Consider the following 26282-nt stretch of genomic DNA (forward strand, 5'->3'; position numbering starts at 1 on the left):
CATGTTTTATTTTCTGCACCACCTGCTTTATTTTATTTTATTTGTATTTATTTTTTCATGTCATTGATATTATGTTGTTATGTTGTTGTTTGTCATATCTGTGATTGTGCTTTGGCAACACTTGTAAAATGTCATGCCAATAAAGCCTGTTGAATTGAATTGAATTGAATTGAATTGAATTGAATTGAGAGAGAGAGAAAGAGAGAGAGAGAGAAAGACTCAGACCAGGATTTGAGTTGTACGAGATAGGGATCTTTCACAGGATCTCTAGGGTGCAACACCGCACAATACTCAATACTAGTATAACATAACATATAAAGAATAAGGTGCATGGAGTCGAACTATACACTCCGGTACAGTAGGTGGCGGTATACACTTGAAAGAAATTGGTTGCAACCCGCCAGTAAACCCAAAGAAGAAGAAGAGTTGTACCGGATATAGGAGTGTGTTTACATCCTCTGTCTTCTCGTCTCTAGATCAGTTTAAAAACCTTTCCTCCACTTCAGAGCCGTTTTAAAAGCGGTGTGTGTCTGTCTGGCTGACTGACTGACTGACTGACTGCACAGTAACACACACACAGGTAAGAAAGACTCCAATCCAGAGGGGTTTCAATTTATCCATTATATTATTTGTTCAGCATTTGAGCCACGGACGGACCACCATTTGATGAGGTTTAGCGTCTCGGACTCGGACACAAAAGTAAAGAATATGTTGTTGGCGTTGGATGAGATTTTGTCCACAATTCTCCATGCTGTGTTGATGTTGGTACCATTATAGCAGAGATAACAGGCAAACGTTGGTCGAAATAACAATTCTTCGATACATTCTCTAATTGTAGACTTCTTGTAAAGTAAGTAAACGATAATCTAACTCTTTAGAGCGTAAAATGAAACCAAATGGACAGGTAAACGTTCATTTTTACAGTCAAATTTGAACTTGGGGCGGGGCTATTATGATTAATAATAATAATTCTGTATGTTAAATGATTGAAGAATGTATTAACAGTTTGGAGAATTACAGTACATTTCAAGCACAACTGTCTCTAATCTCAATACAAAACTGTTAACTGTGGACAACACCATAAAGCATTACACTTGTTTACAATAGGGTCCGCCATGTTCAATTCATCATAACATTTAGAGACATACAAATATACACTTCACTTATATGGATAGCTAGCTAGATCTTGTCTATATAGAAGTGTCTATTTGTACATCTCTAAATGTTTTGATGAATTGAACAAGGTGGACCATCTTGTAAAAAAGTGTAATGCTTAATTGGGTCGTCCACTCACAGTTAACAGTCTTTGTATTGAGTTTGTGCTTGAAATGTACTGTAATTCTGCAAACTGTTAATAAATATTTCAATCAATCACAACGTTTTTAGTAGAACATTACACTCTTCGTGACTCGTGGTGGCCTTATATTGCCTCAAATGTGTAATAATTACATCTAACTATAAATGCGCCACGTCTCTTGTCTGCGTGCGTGTGTGTAATGCACGTAACTGGAGAACCGTTTGACCCACCGACTTCACATTCGACACACGCGATCCACACCCCCGCAGGGAGTGCAGTGCCCCGTATAGAGTCTGTGGGATACACCGTTGTCCAGAACCACCACAAAGGGCTCTGGTCAGGCTCTGCCAGTGGGCCTAATGAGGCCAACTCCTTTCACCTGGGCCAGGCTCTGCCAGTGGGCCTAATGAGGCCAACTCCTTTCACCTGGGCCAGGCTCTGCCAGTGGGCCTAATAAGACCACCTCCTTTCACCTGGGCCAGGCTCTGCCAGTGGGCCTAATGAGGCCAACTCCTTTCACCTGGGCCAGGCTCTGCCAGTGGGCCTAATGAGGCCAACTCCTTTCACCTGGGCCAGGCTCTGCCAGTGGGCCTAATGAGGCCAACTCCTTTCACCTGGGCCAGGCTCTGCCAGTGGGCCTAATAAGACCACCTCCTTTCACCTGGGCCAGGCTCTGCCAGTGGGCCTAATAAGACCACCTCCTTTCACCTGGGCCAGGCTCTGCCAGTGGGCCTAATGAGGCCAACTCCTTTCACCTGGGCCAGGCTCTGCCAGTGGGCCTAATGAGGCCAACTCCTTTAACCTGGGCCAGGCTCTGCCAGTGGGCCTAATGAGGCCCACTGGCAGAGCCTGGCCCATTGTGCAATTTCCAGCCTCTGCCTCAGCCAATTAGACAATTTAGGCTCAACGTTTGCGCTACTCTATGCCGAATTGAAGTGGACTCGACCCCAGACTTTTTTTCTTCTCCCTGGAAATAAAAAACTTCTGGGTTTCCGAGTCTAGCTTTAATGCTGACTGGAATGATTCTGTAAACACACACACACACACACACACACACACACACACACACACACACACTGACATACTAATCAGTGGTGTACAACATTTTGTCATTTGTATTTTAGATATACACAACATCCCTACTTCACTCACTGTTCCCAAAATAATATTTTCTGAATCTGGACGCAGGTCATTCCACTACAAAGCTCCATTTGATCTTCCTCTTTCTCTCGGATCTGTTGCCTCGATCGATTTGTTGGCCTCTTGGCCGCTTCAGGACTTGTTTCCTCCTTGTATTCACACCTCGAACAACCTGTTCATGCTATTAACACTGCGCTCATACTACTGCTTATTTCAGACTTTTATACAAGTCATTGTACCGTATTCTCCATTTCTCACACCAACTAACTTCATGTCCTCTTTCACTAAATCCAAAAAAATCTTCTCTTTGGTCTTCCTCTAGGCCTCTTGCCTAGCAGTTCCAACCTCGGCATCCTTCTACCGATATACTCACTATCCCAGGCTCCTCTGTCTGTACGTGTCCTAACTATCTCAGTCTGGCCTCTCGGGCTTTTATCTCCAAAACATTCTGGCGTGTGTGTGTGTGTGTGTGTGTGTGTGTGTGTGTGTGTGTGTGTGTGTGTGTGTGTGTGTGTGTGTGTGTGTGTGTGTGTGTGTGTGTGTGTGTGTGTGTGTGTGTGTGTGTGTGTGTGTGTGTGTGTGTGTGTGTGTGTGTGTGTGTGTGTGTGTGTGTGTGTGTGTGTGTGTGTGTGTGTGTGTGTGTGTGTGTGTGTGTGTGTGTGTGTGTGTGTGTGTGTGTGTGTGTGTGTGTGTGTGTGCGCACAGGGTGTGGGTCAGAACAGCAGAGATGTCCACCCTGTTTCCCTCCCTGTTTCCGCGCATGACCGAGTCGCTGTGGTTCAACCTGGACAGGCCCTGTGTCGACGAAACCGAGCTTCAGCAGCAGGAACAGCAGCACCAGACCTGGGTACAGAGTACAGTAGGCCTAATTCACCAGACCTGGGTACAGTACAGAGTACAGATGGAGCTACAGTAGGCCTAATTCACCAGACCTGGGTAGAGTACAGAGGGAGCTACAGTAGGCCTAATTCACCAGACCTGGGTACAGTACAGAGTACAGACAGGGCTACAGTAGGCCTAATTCACCAGACCTGGGTACAGTACAGACGGAGCTACAGTAGGCCTAATGGGGTGGTGAAACAACATGTTCAGATGGGGTACCACAGCCAAATACAGATAATTCTGGGGTCCTTGATATGAAATAGTTTGAGAACCAACTGTCATGTGTCACTGTCATGATTTAGAAGACATTTTGTAGAATCTGGTCTCAGATCTCTGCGTCCGTAATACAGTTTGGCAAGGAGATAAATGAAGCGATGACGCGACACTGAAAAACAAAACTCTTTGAAAAGAATAGATATTGCAATTTTATTGGAGAGCTTAGCCTTTTTGTCATTGTACATGTGGTTAGTTAAAGTTAAACACCAGACGATGTCCCCACCTGATTCTCCGGACATTTTCCAGTGTTCATATGAGAACGTGTCTTATGACTTATGTGATATCATTCCTACTCGTCAGTCACATATGATCTATTTATCTGTAACTTTATCATAGCTAACGCCCACATTTAACACCATGTGAAGTAATGCTAACGATGTTCAAAGGTTTTCAAAAAAAATCACACCCGTGTGAACTGAGTGGTGTAAGGTCTTATATAGACTGATCAGCTGTGGTCTGACGTAATGAAATCACACCCGTGTGAACTGGGTGACCATAGCAACCATGCTCATTTTTTGGTACGAACAGACACGTAAACTAACAAAGCCAGTTGTAGGAGTGGTTTACACCACTCAAAAATCAGTGTGAAGTGAGGGGCGCTAATATATTAAAGTCTAACTCATGTTGCTATGATTAGGTGATGTAATGATGATGCAAAACAAACATTATAATGGGATTTGATGTCTGTGTTGGTGACTAAACAAACATTAATTTCTCCATTGTCAATGGCGTTTTTAAAACAAACATTGACCTAAACACAGGTCCCCTGCACACAGAGTGCGTTTTTGAGTGGTGCAAACCACTCCAACAACTGGCTTTGTTAGTACCCGTGTGCGTTTGTGCCTGTACGGGTGAGCATGGTTGCTATGGTTAGTATGTGACGTCACTGACATCACATAGTTGCACCACTCAGTTCACACGGGTGTGATTTTTCAGATTTTTAGCGGCGTTTCTCCATCGGTTTTCCGAAAACCGCGTCCAGTGTGAAACCACCTTTAACCTGTATATAGGAGGCCCTCAAAAATCACACCCGTGTGAAGTGAGGGGCGCTCTTATATTAGTGGCAGCGGTGGCCGAACGGATTGCGGAGCGGCCTTGATACCGGAAGGTCGCCAGTTCGAATCAGCGGTCCGACACGTTCAAATTACCACCGCTGAAGTGCCCTTGAACAAGGCATTGAACCACTACGATGAAATGTTCTATGAGCAGGGCCTGGCTGGAAACAAGTTCTTGAGCTTAGCCCAGATACCCTGGGTAAATATAGTAATCATTTAATTTCATACATCATCATACGAACAACTGAATCTATGTGATTGGTTGGTTAAATTCACGTCACATTTGGCGGACATTTGACTTGATTTCTCCTTTCATTGTCGATGGCAAATATGAGACGTGTGGGGGACAAGATTTAGTGGACATTTGACCTAATTTCTCCTTTGATTGTCTGGCAAATATTGAGACGTGTGGAGACAAAAGCTGTATATAGGAGGGGCTAGGGGAGGGGCTAGCTGTATATAGGAGGGGCTAGGGGAGGGGCTAGGGGAGGGGCTAACTGTATATAGGAGGGGCTAGGGGAGGGGCTAACTGTATATAGGAGGGGCTCAAAAACTGTTTGGGAACCACTGAGCTAGATGTAGTGTACATAGAGAGCGTCGCAGTCCCGCCCCCTACCCTGGCCCAGTCCCGCCCCCTACCCTGGCCCAGTCCCGCCCCCTACCCTGGCCCAGTCCCGCCCCCTACCCTGGACCAGTCCCGCCCCCTACCCTGGCCCAGTCCCGCCCCCTACCCTGGCCCATTCCCGCCCCCTACCCTGGCCCAGTCCCGCCCCCTACCCTGGCCCAGTCCCGCCCCCTACCCTGGCCCAGTCCCGCCCCCCACCCTGGCCCAGCCCAGTCAAACAGGAAGTTCTAGATTTGCTAAAAAGACGGAGAGCCTGATTAGGGACAGCCTGGGGTCCCTAATCAGGCTCTCCATGAGAGCGCAGCTGTGCGCCCGAGCGCTTCCGGGATCACGTGACCGGGCTGTTCTGTGCCCCCTCAATAACGCAACTCTTCTATTATATGGCTCTGCCCTGGACCAGGAAATGATTCTCCGTTCATTTCTCCCATAGACATTTCTTAAAGTATTTATTTAAAGACGGTTACGCCGCGGACAAAGCCAACTCGAGTCGTGACAACTCATGACAACACAAACAATATTTTGGACCAAACAAATAATTACAAAGAAGAAAAACAACAAAAAAAGTGTTGTAACCTGCCGTTTTTTTATTCTTTCTAATTATTTGTTCGGCCCAAAAAATTGTGTTTGTTGTCATGATTTGTCACGACTCGAGTTGGCTTTGTCCACGTCTTTAAATAAATACTTTCTGAAATGTCTATGAGGAAAATGAACGGAGAATCATTTCCTGGTCCATGGTAGGGGGCGGGACTGGGCCAGGGTAGGGGGCGGGACTGCGACGCTCTATAGTCTGTCTGGTGGAAACCATAACCATGTTCAAAACGCCACAGGATTCAGATTAAAAAATGACAAAAGTATCAGATCTACAAGCTCAAAATGCGTCACTTTTTTGCGTCATGCTTCGAGCTTGCAGATCTGATACTTTTGTGACGCTTTTTTGCCAAAAAAACCCCCACAAAGTTAGAATATTATGGGGATAAGAGGTTTCTGCCTGACAACAGAGATATGCTGCTTACACATACTTTTATTTTATTGTATTTGTATTGTTTTTAGTTGCAGAGCATTGCTGAGAAGGACAACAACCTCATGCCTATTGGGAAGCCCATCATTGTATTTGTATTGTTTTTAGTTGCAGAGCATTGCTGAGAAGGACAACAACCTCATGCCTATTGGGAAGCCCATCTTTGAGGTATTCACTGACTCCTTTTTGTGAACGCAGTGAGCATTTACTATGAGACCCAGCAGATCACGTCTGTGTGTGTGTCTGTGTGTCTGTGTGTCACGCTGTAACACCACCCGCCCACCACCAGAGGGCGCAGCTGTATCACACACAAAAACACACACACACATGCACGCACGCACGCACGCACGCACGCACACACACACACAAAAAACTTAACTTAAAAAAAAACTTAACTTAAAAAAAAAATTAACTTAAAAAAAAACTAAACTTAAAAAAAAAACTTAAAAAGGAAAAACGCACACACACAAAAAACTTAACTTAAAAAAAAACTTAACTTAAAAAAAAACTTAAAGAAAAAACTTTTAAAAAAAAAACCTAAAAAAGAAACACGCACGCACGCACACATACACACACTAAAAAAATAACTTGAAAAAACATTTAATTAAAAAAAAAAACTTAAAAAAAACCTTAAAGTACGTAATTTATTCTAATTGTTGTTATTGCAATTTACGAGCTGCGTTCGCTTCCCGCGTTTGCGCGTCTTACTTGTAATATCCTGTGGAACAGAAACCTCACGTCTTAGTTTTTATCCAAAGGCAAATTGAAGTTACTGTCTTAGTGCTGTTTCTTTTGTTAAGAAAAATACTTAAATAGCTCTCTATTCCTATAATAATCGTTGCAATAGATTAGTTTGTTTTTGGTGCTTTTGTGTGACGCTGTGTAGTGTGATCAAGTATGGTCGTTAACCCATTTTGGGCGGGAACCCCTTTTGGTGTCAGCATTATGTTATGCTTTAGCTATTGAAAAATAGCCGAGTGGCGCGCTACAAACTATCTTTACACCTGGGAAAAACTGAATCCATTCTCTTTGGATCTAATAGTAATCTCAGCAAGGCAAATGGCTTCTTGGTTAGAGTGGGTGACAATGTTATCACACGTAAAGATGAAATTACCTACCTAGGTTCCATCCTGGAGGCTAATCTTTCCGGTGATAAAATGGCCACCAACGTAATCAAAAAAGTCAACCAAAGAACAAGATTCCTTTACAGGATCTCCTCACTGGTCGACAAAAACGCCTTGAAGACCTTAACAGGAGCCCTTGTACAAGGCTTCTTTTACTATGCATGCACCTCCTGGTACCACAGCACCTCAAAGGCCCTTAAAACTAGGCTCCAGACCTCCCAAAACAAACTGGTCAGGCTCCTACTTTTCCTCACCCCCCGAACCCACCTCACCCCTGCCCACTTTGACAGACTGGCATGGCTTAGGGTCGGCGACAGAGTACAGCATCTTGCGATGGGTCTGGTCCACAAGATTCGATACTCCACCAAGATACCCATGTACCTGTCTAGATACTTCCTTAATGTTAACGAAGTCCACACCCACAACACCAGAGGGAGTGCAACGAACCATGTTCAACCCAGATTCGGCACAAACAAGGGACAATTCTTTTCGCTCCTATGCCACCAAATTGTGGAACGCCCTACCAACAGTCATTAAGACATGCGAATCCCTTGACTCCTTCAAAACCGCTCTCAAAGGGCACCTACGGATGGCTGCAATTCGAAACTGGCCCCCGTAAAATCTGGAAAAAATTAAATACACATTGCGTGGCTCAATCTCCAAATTCAGTAGAGCATGTCAGCCTTTTCTATCTCATGTTGACCACCTTACACTCGTGCCCCCGATTGAACCTGAATAGCTGTCGCCTGACTAGCCAACCTGTCTTGTCTGGATGATGTTTGTGACCAAGAACTGCTTTGTACATTGACTATATTGGAGTGGGTTTTTATTTATTTATATATATATATATATATATATTTGTATTTTTTGTTTTGTTCTGAATGTTCTTTGGTTGTCTTGATTTGGAATTTGTGTGTTGTTTGTGTTTAAGTTTTTTTGTATTTGTTACTCTATTAATTAATTAAAATTAGTTAATTTACTTCTATATTTGTAAAAAAAAAAAAAAATCTGATCTCAGGTAAAAATGAGAAAACACCAAAAGTTAAGAATATGGAGATTAAGAGGTTTCTTGATGTTGTGTTTTTGTGTGTTTCCACATCCACCATCTGTGTCCGTTGCACCGTTGGTTGTGCCTCTCAGCAGACGTTTGACGAGGAGGAGGAGGAGGATGACGAGGATGAGGAGGACAGCGAGGAGGACTCGGAGGACGAAGAGGACATGCAGGACATGGACGAGATGAACGACTACAACGAGTCGCCCGACGACGGAGAGATCAACGAGGTGCGTAATGATCGTCAGATCTGTGGACCTGAGCAGTGTTGATATCGTAAACTAAAACGAAAAATGTTCGTCAACTACCTTTTTTTTCACTGACAAAAACTAAATAAAAACTAAGCTACGATGACTAAAACTAAGACTAAATATACTGACAATTTCGTCAACAAATAAAAACTAGACAAAAATGTTAGGAAGGGACTAGTGGACAAGAGATCCAGTATAAGTCATTTTACAATTGGTTGCATTCTGAAAATAGCAGATCTACAAGTTCACAATCGCGACGCGTTGTGAGCTTGTAGATCGGCTATTTCCAGCAAGTGTAAAAATCAGTCAATACGACGGCATCAAGGTCCGCCAAAATACATTTTAGTCGACTAAAATCTTGTCGACTAAACACTAAAACATTCCAGGTGACATGCACAAATTTGGGCATGTACAACTTCCTGGTCTCAACTGCGCATGTTTCTTTCCTTCCATGGAGCAACATGGAGTCCACCGTACGGTCTTCGCTTCCTAACCTTATTTAATTAACCTTGGTCTGACTCCACCGTAGCCTAGTGTAGTACTACTTGCCGTAGCACTACTTGTCCTGGCATTGACGACCTCGCAGTTTTATACAAATAGGCTAAAATGTAATTCAGATGTTTAGCATGTTATGTGGACTGATGCCAGGTTCATTGGTAAACTTGGTGCCCTACAGCAGTGGTTCCCAAACCTTTTCGTGTCAAGGACCCCCAAATCAACATTTATTAGGCCACGGACCCCCCCCCCCCCCCCCCCAATTGAAAACATATGCCAGTGACCCCCGATAAGGGAGGTTTTTACGGCTCTAGCAGTGATTCCGAAACATATTAATTTCATGGACCCCCCCCCCCCCCCCCCCCCCCCCCAGTTTCACACGCATTATGCTACGGACCCCCGATTTCATGGAATTTCTATCTCTGGTCTGGTACCCCAATTTATATTGTAAAACCGCTGTTAATTTAACTCTGAGAGTGTACAAATGGAACCAAATGGACCCTAACGGGTCCATTTAGTTCCATTTGTACACTCTCTGAGTTACAGACCGATAATACATTTTTCAATCAATCAATCAATCAAAACCCTTAACAGTTTGCAGAATTACAGTACATTTCAAGCACAAACTCGATACAAAGGCTGTTAACTGTGAGTGGACGACCCAATTAAGCATTACACTTGTTTCCAATAGGGTCCACCATGTTCAATTCATCAAAAACATTTAGAGACGTACAAATAGACACTTCTATATAGACAAAGGACAGAACAGGAATTCATCATAAAGTGGTCCATTTGGTTCCTATTTCTAACTATCTCTAATTGAGCTAGGTACCCCCTGGAACTCCCTCAAGTACCCCTAGGGGTCCCCGGACCCCACTTTGGGAACCAATACCCTATAGTTTGTATAGTTTAAATGTACAGATTATATTTTTGAGGAGCCCCTCCTATATTCAGCTATTGGTGTAGATCTTCGTCCTACACAAACATTAAATTCCCATCGACAATTAGATGGAGAATTTACGTCATATGTGTCTGAGCAAATAGACATGTTACGTCATGATGATGACGCCCCTCACTTCACACGGGTGTGATTTATTTTTATATACAGGTTTAATGTTTTTTTTAGTTCAATGTTTGTTTTAAAAGTTCTCTTTTATTAACAATAAAGAGAATTTAATGTTTTGTTTTGTCACCGTTTGTTTTACATCATCATTACATAATCCTAGCCTCCTCGATGTTGTACGATGATATGAGCGCCCCTCACTTCACATGGGTGTGATTTAAAAAAAAATATATATATTCTACTGTTTAGACTGATGAGGGTCTGGGTTTACCTATGATCCTAGATTATTTCTTTCTATGCATTTGATGTTGTTTTCATGTATTACCTTGTGTTTTCCTTGCGTACTGTAAGTCAGGTATTCTCAACGTTTTTGGCCGGGGACCCCCGAAAATGCTTTGGCAACGTCTCGGGACCCCCGCCCCGCCCCCTCCCGACCCCCAATATAAATTGGGACAATACACCATAAATAAATACTGGAACCATAATCATTAGGGAAGGTGTATGCATGTACTATGGCCCAATCCACTCCCTTGCTGACTCAATGAGCCCTCACTGACTTAGCTGCGCGTTCATGTGAAGTCTGCGAGGGCTTGAGGGATGTCCCATTTGAAATCGGTAAGTCAGTGAGGGCTCAGCCCCGCCCCTTTATGTGCCCTTTGCCAAAGTCAGCATCGATGCTGACTTTAGCTGACTTTGGCAAAGAAATTACCCACAGTTCATAGCGTTACCAGGGGAATGAGGGGGATCCTCCGAACGTCAATCATTTAAGTATGCAAATTAGTTATGTACCGCGGTTAGAATGTCAACAAACACAATAGTGCTTTCTCACTGTTCTCAAAGGGAGACGGAATGGAAGGATAGGCTATATATTTAATAACAATAATAATAATAAGGGAAACATGATGAGAAATGACTAATGAGCAAAGTAAAAGAATATGGAAATGCAATTTATGATGAATATTATTATATATGAATATTACAACCCCTATCACACAGGAAAGTGTATTTATGAAACCAATAATAAAACGACATAAATAGACATGATAGACATGTCATGCATGTAGGCACTGGCTGTGAATAAGGACAGGTTTTATAAAGTGATGCAAAGTGTCATGAATGGCGGGACCCCCCCAAAATAATTTGGCGACCCCTCGAGGGGTCGCCAAACCCCTGCTGTAAGTGACTCTGGACATAAACATAAAGTCAAAAATATGGACGTCACATAAGAGGTTTCTGCCCGACAGCAACGATCTAAAAGGTGCTTTGTGGTGTTTTTGTGTGTAGGTGGACATGGAAGGAACCGACCAGGACCAGGACCAGTGGCTGATTTAAACCAGCAGATGTCGCCAGTGTTCACCACCACCACCTCTCACACCTTCTGAAAGTCCACTTCTGCCTCCCAACGGTCTGTGACACAGAGACACTTCTGGGTGAACAAGAAAGGAAATAATGGCACTGTGTTGTTGTTCTAGCACTGGTTCTCAATGTGGTGGTGCGGTCCGAATGGACCCTTAACTGACTGGGTCTGTAACTCTTGAGCGTGTACGAGTGTGGAGCATAGTGTGTGGAAGTCTTTTCATTTAGTGTGTGAGTGTAGCAATGCGTGGTGGGGGGGGAAAATGGTAAAAAATAAATGGTAAATGGTGCATTTATATAGCGCCTTTATCCAAGGCGCTTTACAGAGATTGTGCATTACATTCACCCATTCACACACACATTCATACACCGATGGCGGCGGAAGCCATGCAAGGCACCAACCAGCACATCAGGAGCAATAAGGGGTTCAGAGTCTTGCTCAAGGACACTTCGACGCTAACTCTGGGGGATCCCGGGTTCGAACTGGCGACCTTGCGGTTGCCATCCAGCCACTCTACCCCTGAGCCACCACCGCCCCATAATCATGTTTTACAGGTCAATTTGAATGTGCACAGTTTTCCTGCACAGTTTATATCACAAAGCGTCTTGTTAGCGTCTTTAACTCCTACGTAAGACAAGCGGTCGTCATGTTTTGACTGTGGTCTGTCTCTCGGGATCTGTGATTACGTTCTCAACTAGCGGGAACCACCACTGAAGGACGTCCGTATCGTCAACCGTTGTTCATCTCGGTTTGAACTTCCTCCGGTCATGTGCCACGTCTCGGCAGCCAAATTCCCAATACTCAAAAAAGGATTCCTGCCTCCTCTCTCGCCTTGAGTTGCCACAAACTTGGTGACGTGCCCGAAATATCTGACCCGTCTTGTGAACAAACGCAAAATCGCTGATGTTTTTCTATTAACATATAGCTTAAATATCGCTGTGCACTTCCGCTACTGTCCAGCCGTAGCCCCGCAGTGCTCGGCGGCCTCCGATTTAGCCGCAAGCTAGCCGTGTCCGTACCGCTGCTTTAGCCGCAAGCTAGCTGTGTCCGTACCGCTGCTTTAGCCGCAAGCTAGCTGTGTCCGTACCGCTGCTTTAGCCGCAAGCTAGCTGTGTCCGTACCGCTGCTTTCTCTGCATCCGAAGAGCAGGTTGGGATGACGAGACGTTTATTTCTACTCCGAGCTCAAGCCTCCTGTCTCCACGCTGGAGGTCGAGAGGAGGCCGAAATCTTAGTATTGGAATTTGAGTGCGTCCCCTCCGCATAACTCTAGCTCGGCTAGCTTGTACGGGTAGAGGCTGTAGTTCCGCCACTTACTATTGGTCCGACCGACGGTCATTAGACCGACAACCTACCTCGAACCCTACGCTAACCATAACCGCAAGCACGGGAGCAGCGCGTGTTGGAGCTAGCCGCTAGTCCGACCGTTGTTCCCGCATGTCGGACCAATGCTCCGTCGGAATTGCCATCGGATCCAGCTTGCCTTGTACACCACTGGACCGGAGTTTCCATAGACGTTAGAGTATTTTTCTTTGAAAGCTTGTAAATTGTTTTCATTTTTTTTCATTTTTTTGTATAACATGTCTGTCTCTTATAGCTACCACAGACAATCGAGTATCATGTCTGAATATGCCTTTGCACTGCTTAATGTGGGGACAGACACACACACACACACACACACACACACACACGGTGGACAAAATCAATCATAAACCTGAATGATTTAGATATATATATTACACAAATATATATTATACATTACACAAAATCATGCTTGCTGGTAATATATCAGCTTTCTGGGTTGTCAAGATTTGAACGTATTAAAGCTTTGTGATCAAGACCTTTTGATTTGAATAATAATTAATGAATAATTAATGAATAATAAATGCCCTACTCAAAACATTGTATAGACCCTGTGGTTACCAAACACTGGGACTCGGGACACCATTTAGTAAATATTCCTTTGTTTTTTTTGTTTCCTACATTTTGTTTTTAATTAATATTTCAAAGGATTTCCTTTTTAAGTAAAGAAATCAAAGACAACGAGTAGTGACAATAGCGGATCTACAAGCTCTCAATGCGTCTCACGACGAGTCATCTCCCAGTACTCTGTCTCCCAGGGAGATGACTCGTTTCTCTTTTTGGGATTCTAGCTAAAACGTTTGGGAACCACTGTTACCACTTACCAGTATAATGTACATGTATGTATGTATGTTTTGTTTTTTTATCGGATCAGTTCAATTTCCTTTCAAACTTGTGCAAATTCCTGTAGTGTAAAGGGCCTTGCAAACGGGGCGATAAAACGCGCCTATAGTTCATTTTCAATTTTTCTGTTTAGCTTTTTTTTACACTTCGTTGTTGCGCCCCTCTTCAACAGACCTGGGGCCCGTTTCACGAAACTTGGATTAACTAATCCAGGATTTAAGCCAAAATCAGGCTTGTTAAATCCTGGTCTGTACAGCCTGGTTTATTCCATTCCACTAAAGCCAAGCGAGGCTTAGAATGGGCGGATTTATCGAGCCAGGATCATAAAGCCTGGCTGAATGCAGAGCCCGGCTTTTCCTCTCTAGACCCATTTGGTGGAACACAGATTTACAGATCCTTCTTCTTTGTGGGGTATTATGGCAGTTGGCATCCTTAATAGTTGCATTACTGCCCCCTTCTGTATATCTCAGTATCTTTACTAATCTATTCCAGACTTACTGATACAAGGACTTAAGCTTCTAAAATAAATACTGCTGCTGTAATTAAATAGAGAAAACACTCTCAATAGTGGATAGACTGAATGATCAACTACCCCAAAAATATAGTAACTCCCTCTGAGGGAGCTACCTTTGGGGAAGGGGGTTGTTGCCCAGACAGGTGAACCGTGGGTCATGGGTTCAATAGTGGGTGAAATGGTACAATGGTAATATGTTGTAAAACAATGAGTAATGGTAATATATAGTAATGTTTTCACCTTTACAAAAAAAGAAAATCTACAAGCTCACAAGCTGTCATGATGAGGTTGTGCAGCCTATATATTTTGGTTCTTTGATTTTGTATATAGTGCTAAAATTAGTCCTTTAATGCAGACAAGGCAACATAAACCCATAATTGAATAAATGTGGCAAAAGTAATTGGTTTGTGATCAGATTGACTGCTTAATGAACAGTAAAGACATCAGGATTAGGTTAAACCTGGCTGTTAGCCTGGTCCGGAGCAGGCTAAGTCCAAAGCATTAGTTTCCATGGTAACTAATGTAGCATCACTTTCATGAAACCGAATCAAGCCTCAACATATCCAGGTTAACTGGTTAAATGAATCTGGCAAGATTAACCAGCTTTCATGAAACCGGTTAATCGCTGATCCAGGATATATTAAACCAGGATATCTGTTAAATCCCGGTTTAATCTCTAATCCAAGTTTCGTGGAACGGGCCCCTGGAGGAGACCTGTCGTTGATCCAGACCCTCTTCAACAGACCTGGAGGAGACCTGTGTTGATCCAGGCCCTCTTCAACAGACCTGGAGGAGACCTGTCGTTGATCCAGGCAACAACGCCTGCGTTCCTCGCTTCAGGTTTGCAAGGCCCTTAATGCATTTAGCTGTAACTGAAAATGCAGAGGAAATGCCTAATTGTTTTTGGTAGTTTTCTTTCCCCCCCATATACTAAGTATTGGATACATCGAGTGCATTACAGATCGTTAACATTGAGCTCAAGCATTTGTTTTAGGCTCTGGGAGAAATTTGATTGAAAGGGTAGGGTAAGTGATATTTCTTTGGTTCATGTGTTAAATGGCTCTATATTGAGATAGTATCCTATATGCTATATAGAGTGTTTGTTCAGAAACATGGGTCTCTCCAGCTCTCAGGAAAATGATTTTTCAGGTGGATAATTGACACCCCTGTCGGTACACAACTCAAACGGACTTGCACCACGAGAGGCACCGCCGAGCGACTCTCCGTTTAGTTCAGTTTATTTGATCATCTTCACAGTAACAATACAACTTATTTGTCAACACGATAACAACAAGGAACTGGAGGTGATTGATTGATTGAAAAATGTATTAACAGTTTGCAGAATTACAGTACATTTCAAGCACAAACTCAATACAAAGGCTGTTAACTGTGAGTGGACGACCCAATTAAGCATTACACTTGTTTCCAATAGGGTCCACCATGTTCAATTCATCAAACATTTAGAGACGTACAAATAGACACTTCTATATAGACAAAGGACGGAACAGGAATTCATCATAAAGGAGGTAAAAAGGGAAAATAAACATACAGTGAGGGGAAAAAAGGGGTGGGCGGTGGGGGGGATTCACGTTCAGCTCCATTCATTTGTTTGTTTTCCTTGGAGGAGCTGCGTTGGGTCCCCAAGTCGGCTCCGTGGCCGTACCTTGAGTTGGCTGTGTGGCCGTGACCGGTCAAAAGGAATAGGCTGAAGCTGAAAGCTTATAAATGCCTATCCTACGAACAACAAAATAACAAATCCTCACGTGGTTACAGCAATTGAAGGAATTACAATAAACAATCCAAACAATTTAATACTAACTTAATATTCGGGCCTCTGGGACTGTAGTCTGTTCTCACCAAGATAAGAGTGGTTGACAAAAGCTATACCAAAAGCTACACATTTTTTAAATATTGCGTCGAGAGTGGGATTTGATCTCACAACTTTGTGAAACGGGAGTCTAATGCTTATCTGTGAACGCCTCAGAGTCACGTGGTACGTGCGCCAGGGTTTCGGGAGCTATGCATGGGACGGTCCCTGGTCCCACACGCCGCCGCCGCCTCCTCTCTTTGGTAAGCCTGAGACGAGACCGTCTTCTTTTTCGGGACGACATTCATTAGGATTTTGCCACGCACTCTTTTACGTCTGAGGGCGTGAACTTATAGGATCAGTGGCCCTGTTTTCCCTGGCATTTATTGCAACAGGATAACCCAAAAAAGCGTAAAGCTTGTTTCCGTTGTGGTCCTTGTATAGTAATAATAAAACTTTATTTGTATAGCACCTTTCATGACATGGAATGCAGCTCAAAGTGCTTTACAGAGCAACAGAGAAAAAAAAGAAAAGCAAGGCGTAAAACATTAGAATAAGAGCAGTAACGCAATACAGTGAGTACATGAATAACAAGGAATTTAAAAAAGATCAACTAAAAGCAAGAGTGTAGAAGTAGGTCTTGAGCTGTGCTTTAAAAATGTCTACAGATGCTGCTGCCTGTTGAAGGTATGGAGTTTGTTCCACGCCGTCGGCCCGTAGAAGCAGAAAGTAGGCTATGAGGTGTGGTGCTGTTGGGTGTTTGTTCCACGCCGTCGGCCCATAGAAGCAGAAAGTAGGCTATGAGGTGTGGTGCTGTTGGGTGCACACATCCACAATATATACCATCCAATATTGATACCAATTTAGGCATTTAGCAGACTCTCTTAATCCAGAGCGATTTACAGTAAGCAAGAACAAAAAACATGGTAATATCAAATAAAAATAGTCATGAGTCATACGTATAATCTAAGAACCCAACAGTGGAATATCTATAAATGAAACTATGCGTATATACTATAGAGTGATATGTCTACAAAATAAAAATCACACCCGTGTGAACTGAGTGGTGTAAGGTCTGTCTGACGTATAAATGAAATCATGTCTGACGTAATGAAATCACACCCGGGTGTGATTTCATTACCTGGCTTTGTTTGTGCAGAATAAATGAGCATGGTTGCTATGTTCACCCTGTTCACCCGGGTGTGATTTCATTACGTCATTACAACAGGGTGAACATAGCAACCATGCTCATTTTTTCTGCACAAAAAGCCAGTTGTAGGAGTGGTTTACACCACTCAAAAAGTGCTATTTAAATTACATAAATTGAGCCTTATATGCATACGCCTGTAGGTGGTGGAGGCTAGGGCAGGTGCTAGGTTGATCCGACTGGTGATCCTGTGGTCGTGCGGGACGGTTCTCGGTCGGGGGGGGGGCCATGACGAGGGTGAAGACGGGAGTGCGATCTGGAACTCTTCGTCATTCATGCCTGTAGCAGCAGGGTGGTTCCCCAGCTTCGGCCAAACCTGAATGTCCCGGTAAGAGATCGCCGACACTGTTGTTACTTAAATAACTTAAGTAATATATTACTTTCAGTAATATTATTACTTGTTTCCCCCCTGAATGTCCCGGTAAGAGCTCACCGCATGCACAGGACAGGTCCTCACCGCGTAGGGCCCATAATGGGACGTGTCCTCAGGACAGGTCCTCACCGTGTAGGGCCCATAATGGGACGTGTCCTCAGGACAGGTCCTCACCGTGTAGGGCCCATAATGGGACGTGTCCTCGACCGTCACAGGACAGGTCCTCACCGTGTAGGGCCCATAATGGGACGTGTCCTCGACCGTCACAGGACAGGTCCTCACCGTCTAGGGCCCATAATGGGATGTGTCCTCCTCGACCGTCACAGGACAGGTCCTCACCGTGTTGGGCCCACTGATGGGACGTGTCCTCGACCGTCACAGGACAGGTCCTCACCGTGTAGGGCCCATAATGGGACATGTCCTCCTCGACCGTCACACGACAGGTCCTCACCGTGTACGGTCCACTGATGGGACGTGTCCTCAGGACAGGTCCTCACCGTGTAGGGCCCACTGATGGGACGTGTCCTCAGGACAGGTCCTCACCGTGTAGGGCCCACTGATGGGACGTGTCCTCAGGACAGGTCCTCACCGTGTAGGGCCCATAATGGGATGTGTCCTCAGGACAGGTCCTCACCGTGTTGGGCCCATAATGGGATGTGTCCTCGACCGTCACAGGACAGGTCCTCACCGTGTTGGGCCCATAATGGGATGTGTCCTCGACCGTCACAGGACAGGTCCTCACCGTGTAGGGCCCACTGATGGGACGTGTCCTCAGGACAGGTCCTCACCGTGTAGGGCCCACTGATGGGACGTGTCCTCAGGACAGGTCCTCACCGTGTTGGGCCCATAATGGGATGTGTCCTCGACCGTCACAGGACAGGTCCTCACCGTGTAGGGTCCACTGATGGGACGTGTCCTCGACCTTCACAGCTATATCCTCTCCTTTCATCCCTGGCCACCAACAGGTCGTTGATACATTATGAAACCAATAGAGCATGCATAAAGTGAATGGGGAAATGGAGTGGCAACGTGAGTTTAATGTCGTTTAACGTCGTTTAATGCCCTCAGATGGGACTTTTCTGTTTGGATGTAACTATGGGCTGTCAAGGGAAGGCCAGAAAAGTAGTTTTTACTTAGGAGGCGTTCCCGCATAACTTCCAGGTATGATGATGATGTCACACGCATTCCCTCTAAAACAAACACCAGCTCTGCCCAAGATGTCTGTGGACGTCTTTTTTTTTTAATACGTGGTGCCAAAGTTAGTGTTTTCGCCATTGAGAATGCATTTGGCGTTTAAATTAAATAACTCAAACTATAAAACATTTCAAAGTAAAAAGTTCCAGCATGTGTCTCCACAGTCAGCTGAATTATAAAAAATGTGAATGGATTTTCTAGGTGAAAGTGATTTTTGGGCAGTTTTGCGTGGGCTCTCAAAGTGTTAAGGACTTCAAAAAGTGACACATGAGGCGACAGCCCTAAAGTTACAGTTAGTTGAATCATCAAGACTCCTGCATTTGATCATCCATTTATTCCCTTAGATAATTTAGATTAGACCATTTTTATGATTTTTATCTGTATTCTTCTTGGAAAAATATAAAAAGATACTCCTATGGAAAGGCTATATTATTTTACTTATATTGACCAATTAGTATAATTTAGTATAGCCGTTGCATACATTTTATTTGTAGGCTACTGTAGGCTGAAAGTTTATAATAGTTAGAGAAATTTCAACATCAAAGTAGTAGTTGTGATATTAGCAAACTGGACATTTGGACTGAATGTTTCCGTTATCCTCGTGTTGGGCTTCTGTTTTTGCCAAAGTTTTTATTTGTGTCGTTTCCGTCATAAGCGCAGGTCCGCTTTTGTTGTGCTTCACGTTCCACAGCCGTCTGCCTTGACTTCTGTGTGTTCTGACTGCGTTGGGCCCGGTGTGGGCTAGCCCCTTCCTCCCCTCACTGGTTCTGACTGCGTTGGGCCCGGTGTGGGCTAGCCCCTTCCTCCCCCTCACTGGTTCTGACTGCGTTGGGCCCGGTGTGGGCTAGCCCCTTCCTCCCCCTCACTGGTTCTGACTGCGTTGGGCCCGGTGTGGGCTAGCCCCTTCCTCCCCCTCACTGGTTCTGACTGCGTTGGGCCCGGTGTGGGCTAGCCCCTTACTCAATTTAGGCATTTAGCAGATGCTCTTAATCCAGAGCGATTTACATTAGGCAATAACAAAAAGCATGGCATACATCACATATATAAAAAGTAGTTATCATGAAACATGCTAAGAATGTAACAGTGGAGTATCTATATAATGAAACTATACATATAAACTATACATACTATACTATATTATACTATACATATGTACTATAAAGTGCTATGACTACATAAAATGCCATTCTAGTGCTGTCTACATCACATGCTATAAGTCTGTATAAAAGCAATTCTAGTGCTGTCTACGTCACATGCTATAAGTCTGTATAAAAAGCTATCTAAGTCTACATAAAGTGCTATCTAAGGGTGTGAAACAGGGTAGTAAAAACGGGGAAGCAGCACAGCATATCAATGCACGCTCTATAGCCGTAACCGCGCCTTTGGCTTCATCCACGGACTTCACCACCGAAGAACGATAAAGTACAGAATGATAAAGTACAGAATGATAAAGTACAGAATGATAAAGTACAGTGGAGACTGTTTTCTTTGACTGCCGGTGTCAAGAATATAAAGGAAAACTGGCAGGAAAAAAAACTCCTTAGGAAGGCTTTTCTTTTTTAGAATGCTCATATAATTTAGCTATTTTTGAAAAATCGTGAAAATATTTATTTCAGAAAACTGGAGGATTTAGAAGATTTATTTTTATTTATTTCGAGGTCAGGCCTAAATGGATAAAAATTTTCAAACATTTGGGTCCTGGGACCTTCCGTCAGTGCCACCGGAGAGTGAAGCACGGCCAACCCTGAGTCCAGTTATTATAATAATAATTAGAGATGTCCCGTATCGGTATCGGGAGAAGTATCGGATCGGCCCTTATTTGTCATATCAGGTCATATCGGTATCGGTGAATATGCCAGTCTAACCACCGATCCGACACAGGGGTGTAAGGGGTTGACACTATGGCAGGTAAATAAAATGTTGGGACATGTGGAATTTACTTTGGAGTTGCCCCAAACTGCAAGTGCACATTTCACTGTACTATAAAGTGCTATGACTACATAAAATGCAATTCTAGTGCTGTCTATGTAACATGCTATAAGTCTGTTTAGAAGCAATTCTAGTGCTGTCTACGTAACATGCTATAAGTCTGTATAAAAGCAATTCTAGTGCTGTCTACGTAACATGCTATGAGTCTGCATAAAATGCAATTCTAGTGCTGTCTACGTAACATGCTATAAGTCTGCATAAAATGCAATTCTAGTGCTGTCTACGTAACATGCTATAAGTCTGCATAAATGCAATTCTAGTGCTGTCTACGTCACATGCTATAAGTCTGTATAAAAGCAATTCTAGTGCTGTCTACGTCACATGCTATAAGTCTGTATAAAAAGCTATCTAAGTCTACATAAAGTGCTATCTAAGGGTGTGAAACAGGGTAGTAAAAACGGGGAAGCAGCACAGCATATCAATGCACGGTCTGTAGCCGTAACCGCGCCTTTGGCTTCATCCACCGACTTCACCACCGAAGAATGATAAAGTACAGAATGATAAAGTACAGTGGAGACTGTTTTCTTTGACTGCCGGTGTCAAGAATATAAAGAAACTGGCAGGAAAACACAAAACTCCTTAGGAAGACTGAGACTTAGAAATGTATTTTTTTTTTTAGAATGCTCATAATAAAGTGCTCTTAGTGAGTTAACCCATTTTGGGCGGGAACCCCTTTTTGGTTATAATTTAGCTATTGAAAAATAGCAGATCTACAAGCTCGTAGCGCGCCACTCGCTTGTAGGTCTGCTATTTTTGAAAAATCGTGAAAATATTTATTTCAGAAAACTGGAGGATTTAGAAGATTTTTTTTTTTTTAATTTCTAGGTCGGGCCTAAATGGATTAAAATTGTCAAACATTTGGGTCCTGGGACCTTCCGTCAGAGCCACCAGAGAGTGAAGCACGGCCAACCCTGAGTCCAGTTATTATAACTCATTCAGGCCTGACGTCAAAGTCTTCTGAAATTATATATATTCAAAGATTTGTGCCGCATTTTCACGATTTAAAAAAAATAGCAGACCTACAAGCTCGTAGCGCGCCACTCGGTGGCGCGCTATGAGCTTGTAGGTCCGTGAAAATGTCGAGGACCCCCAAATTGATACCAATTAGCCCACGGACCCCCATTTGAAAACATGCCAGGGACCCCCATATGAGAAGATGTTTACGTCTCTAGCAGTGATTCTCAACCCGTTTAAATTCCAAAGACCCCCCCCCCATTTCTATCTCTGGGACCCCCAATGTATATTGTAAAATCAATGTTAATTTAACTCGGAGTGTACAAATGGAACCAAATGGACCCTCCATTTGGTTCCATTTGTACACTCTCTGAGTTACAGACCCATAAGGGTCCATTTAGTTCCAAACTATCATTTAGCTGGGGACCACCACTGGTGCAACATGGGCAACTGGCGGCCCAGGGGCCACATGCGGCCCTCACCTTTACTCAATTTGGCCCTCAGGTTAATAATAATAATAATGTTTATTGTCCCGAAGGATATTCATCTTCACAGGTCTGTTCAACAACAAAAACAACACATAGTACAGAAAAACATAACACCAAGACAAACACAAACATGAGTTCCCCACTGTATACAGAACCATCCCCTCAGCCGCGATGGCTGAGGGGACAAAACTCCTACTGAAACGAACCTTTTTCCAGGGTAAGGTTCTGTATCTTTGTCCTGATGGCATGAGGTTGAAGAAGCGATACAGGGGATGATCAGTGTCACGTGATATTGAGAGTGCTAGCGCTAGAATGCGAACATCCCACATGGGCGTTGGAAAGCCCTTCTCCCAGCATCCCACATGGGCGTTGGAAAGCCCTTCTCCCAGCACAAACTCATCGGTAGAGTCGAGATTTTGAAAGGGTATGAATGATGAAGGCAGTGCTAAAGGCTCGTGGCGGCTCCCCTACGTTGGCCAGCAGGGGGCAGTGTTTATTTGTAGGGATTGTCCCGATCACGTTTTTTGGCTCCCGATCCGATCATTAAAACATGGTGTGTCGGAAAGGCGAAAAAAAACTGAAGGGCTTCTCGAGTGGCCTTCCTAAAAGATGTCATTAAGCTTGAACTAAGGTGTCTTGTGTCAATGAAGACCCCTTATATCTATGACACATGGTTCCTACGTAAGTATGGAATTTAATTTCTTTCTTTTCCAGATCTGGAAACCTTGGAACCCATATGAACAAAGCAATACTGAAAAGAAAAACAATCCATGAATTCAACTCGTAAACAAATATAACATGCAAACTTAAATCTTGAACTTAAAGGTGTAGTGAAATGAAAAATATTTTTCACACTTTTAGACCATCTCCGTGGTCATCATATGAGCATACCTAACAATGGATGCCAAAAAAATTGGAAAATTCTCATTTTTGTGTTTTTATATCAAAAGTCCATAAAAATATTTTTTTTATTACTTCCTGAAAACGAAAACGTGCTGCGTGTTGACGTGTCGAGGCCCACATCGATAAAAGCCAATAAAAATTAAGCTCACCCGAATCCTCTCCATTTGTGCGCATCCGTGCAGCACAGCTGCTATTGATTACAGAAATCCTCCGTTTTTATTCCCATTCCAGATAACATCCAGACAGTGTAATACTCGGTTTCAACTTAATCATCACGCTAAAATATGTATCTGAAAACATTATAGGGTAGAAATAAGCCACATAACAGTAAACTGGTACAGCTGGCCGTCTATTTGATTTGTAAACAAACACACACCACGCTGCTGCGTATAGCATAGCAACAGTCCCTAGCTACCGTCCCATCGCCTGAAGGGATGCGACGCTCTGATTGGTTCAGAAACTTCATAGCGGTGTTTCAATTTGAGACCGTCTGAAACTTCAAAATAAAATGTCCACCATTTCCGTTTCACTACGCCTTTAACATATTGGGACAGAAACAAACAAAACAAACCCTAAACTGGCGACACGCCGCCTTCAAACAGTCCTTCCGTCTGCCTGCAGTGCAGACTGAAGCATGGGCTACAATCATGCTTGTGTGAGGCCTCATCAACCGTACCCATATATGGTCATTCTTCCGGAAATGACGCAATTATTCAAAAACAAATAAATTCCCTTTACAAATTACCAGTTCAATGGTAAAGAAAAGCTGGCAGCCACAGGTTCTTCCCTAGTCTCACGTTTGTTGCCTCTCGCAATTTTGAAAAATATGGAAGTGGAGCCTCCTCCCCACTTCCGGTTGCCTTAATAGTGTGAGATTTATAGATTGTGGGGCCTAAATAATATATTAGAAGCTTTTTATCAAGAATTGATCAATGTTACCATGGTCCACCTACAGTACAGTGTAACTGTACAAAATAAGAAAAAAAAAGGGGGGGAAAAGTGTTTTTTTTCCCTGTTTTTTTTCCGAAAGGGCACATTGCCAAAAGGGCATGGGGTGCTCTAGCACCCCCTAGTGTCTATCTGTGCACGCCACTGCATCTAAGCATATACAGTATAGTATAGCTTGTCCAGACTCGATGGCATTCGGAGATTGTGGACTAGTTGTGTGGAGATGCGAGACTAGGTCCTTGCGTACGTATGATTCATGATGAATGAATGATGATTTGGGCAGTATCTGCTAAAATTGCAAGTCGACTGCTCTTCCACACTTTTCCGTTCTTTCATTGGCGTCTTCAGTGTTTTCGTCGACTAAAACTACCTTTTTTCCACTGAGGAAAACTACATGAAAACTAAGCTACGATGACTAAAAGTAAGACTAAATATAGTGACAATTTCGTCAACACATAAAAAGTCATTACCACCAAAAGTCATTTTACACTTGGTTTCATGTGTAAAATCACCCATTATGACGGCATCAAGGCCCGCCAAAACACATTTTAGTCGACTAAATCACCTGTAGATTTAGTCGACTAAAACTAGACTAGCACTAAAACATTCCGGGTGACTAAAATGTGACTAAAACTAAATGAACACTATTCAAGAGACTACGACTAAAATAGAAATTTGTTGCCAAAAACCACACGGGGTGTCATGGAGGAGGAGGGTTGCCGATGTCCACGGTGACGTTGGTGTACAGCGGTTCTCTCGTTGTCCTCAGTACCTTGTAGGACAGATGATTGAGCCCGTCCATTGCCATGTTCCGCCTGGCGCCACGGAGAAGTTCCCTTATCTTTGGGTTTGCTTGGTTGAGTTTATCTCTCTCATGATGGATGTTCCTGTAATGCCCCACCTTTCCATCGGGACGTGACACAGACATACCTGTATACACAATCCTTCGATAGATGTCGTCGTCCTCTCCTCCCCAGCCCCAGTAGTTATTTGGGAAACCGTTGATTTTCAAAAACTGCTCTTTGTTCAACGCAATTACACCTCCGTAGTAAGTGTGATAAAGTAACCCGAAGTTCCACTTCTCAAGGCCGGCAATCAGATGTCTGGGCTGGCTGGAGCAGCCGTATATGTTCCGGTCATCCATCGGTATCAGGTCAACGTCGCTGAACACAAAGCAGTCGTAGTCGTCATCGTCCTGAGCCTCGAGGTAACCGACGTTCATCAGTTTAGCTCTGTTAAACGTCCCGTCTCCATGCTGGTGGACGACATAGACCCTGTAGTCGTTCTGCTGCCTCTGCAGGATGGGGTGAAGGTAGTGAAGCCAAACCTCGAGGTGCTCCTCTCTGTCCCTGAAGGGAATGATCACGGCCACCTTCTGGGAGGCCACGCAGTCTCTGGGTCGATGGCGGCCGCCGCGCTCGATGTTGGGGTTCTGCTTGAGAATCTGGTCGAGACTCACCCTGGAACCGAACTCCACCTTCAGAGGACCAACGTGGAGTGGAGAGATGTCGGGGCATGGTGGTGGTGGTGGTGCAGCGGCTGCTGGTGTGGGCGGTGCGGCTGGTGGCGCAGCCTGCAGGGAAATGACTGACAACACACAGCCCAGCAACAACAACAGCTTAAACATCGTCTGTTTAAACCTGGGCATGTTGACTCGAAAAACCTGTAGCAGATTACTGCTGAGTGTAGCCAGACGAAGGGGTTAAAAAGGGCCGTGGCCTGACGTCATGGATAGTTGAGCCTATATATAAAGGGCCGTGGCCTGACGTCATGGATAGTTGAGCCTATATATAAAGGGCCGTGGCCTGACGTCATGGATAGTTGAGCCTATATATAAAGGGCCGTGGCCTGACGTCATGGATAGTTGAGCCTATATATAAAGGGCCGTGGCCTGACGTCATGGATAGTTGAGCCTACATATTTGGACCGGTGTTGATTTTGCGGAGCCGATTTTCTGGGGTGGGTATGTGGGGTGGGTATGTGTGCATGTCGCTGTACTCCACCGGCCAATGAGGGACCACTGACCACTAGGCTGGGTATGTGTGCATGTCGCTGTACTCCACCGGC

At 44.1% G+C, this 26282-nt stretch overlaps 2 protein-coding genes across 2 annotated transcripts; one reads left to right on the forward strand and one right to left on the reverse strand.

Moving 5' to 3' along the window:
- The first annotated feature begins 476 nt into the window (after positions 1–476).
- On the forward strand, positions 477–13547 carry anapc15 (anaphase promoting complex subunit 15). The gene is made up of 5 exons (XM_079522557.1): positions 477–580; positions 3143–3284; positions 6402–6461; positions 8558–8698; positions 11562–13547. Exons 2-5 carry the CDS (start codon positions 3165–3167, stop codon positions 11607–11609), a joined length of 369 nt encoding a protein of 122 aa, XP_079378683.1. The 5' UTR covers positions 477–580; positions 3143–3164; the 3' UTR covers positions 11610–13547.
- An 11166-nt stretch (positions 13548–24713) lies between these two features.
- Positions 24714–25863, reverse strand: LOC306938614 (beta-1,4-galactosyltransferase 1-like; the record flags this gene model as incomplete). Its single annotated transcript, XM_079522877.1, has 1 exon — positions 24714–25863. One exon carries the CDS (start codon positions 25861–25863, stop codon positions 24916–24918), a length of 948 nt encoding a protein of 315 aa, XP_079379003.1. The 3' UTR covers positions 24714–24915.
- Positions 25864–26282: the final 419 nt, after the last annotated feature.

Source organism: Electrona antarctica (assembly GCF_951216825.1).
Source record: "Electrona antarctica genome assembly, chromosome: 15".
Taxonomy (NCBI): Eukaryota; Metazoa; Chordata; class Actinopteri; order Myctophiformes; family Myctophidae; genus Electrona; species Electrona antarctica.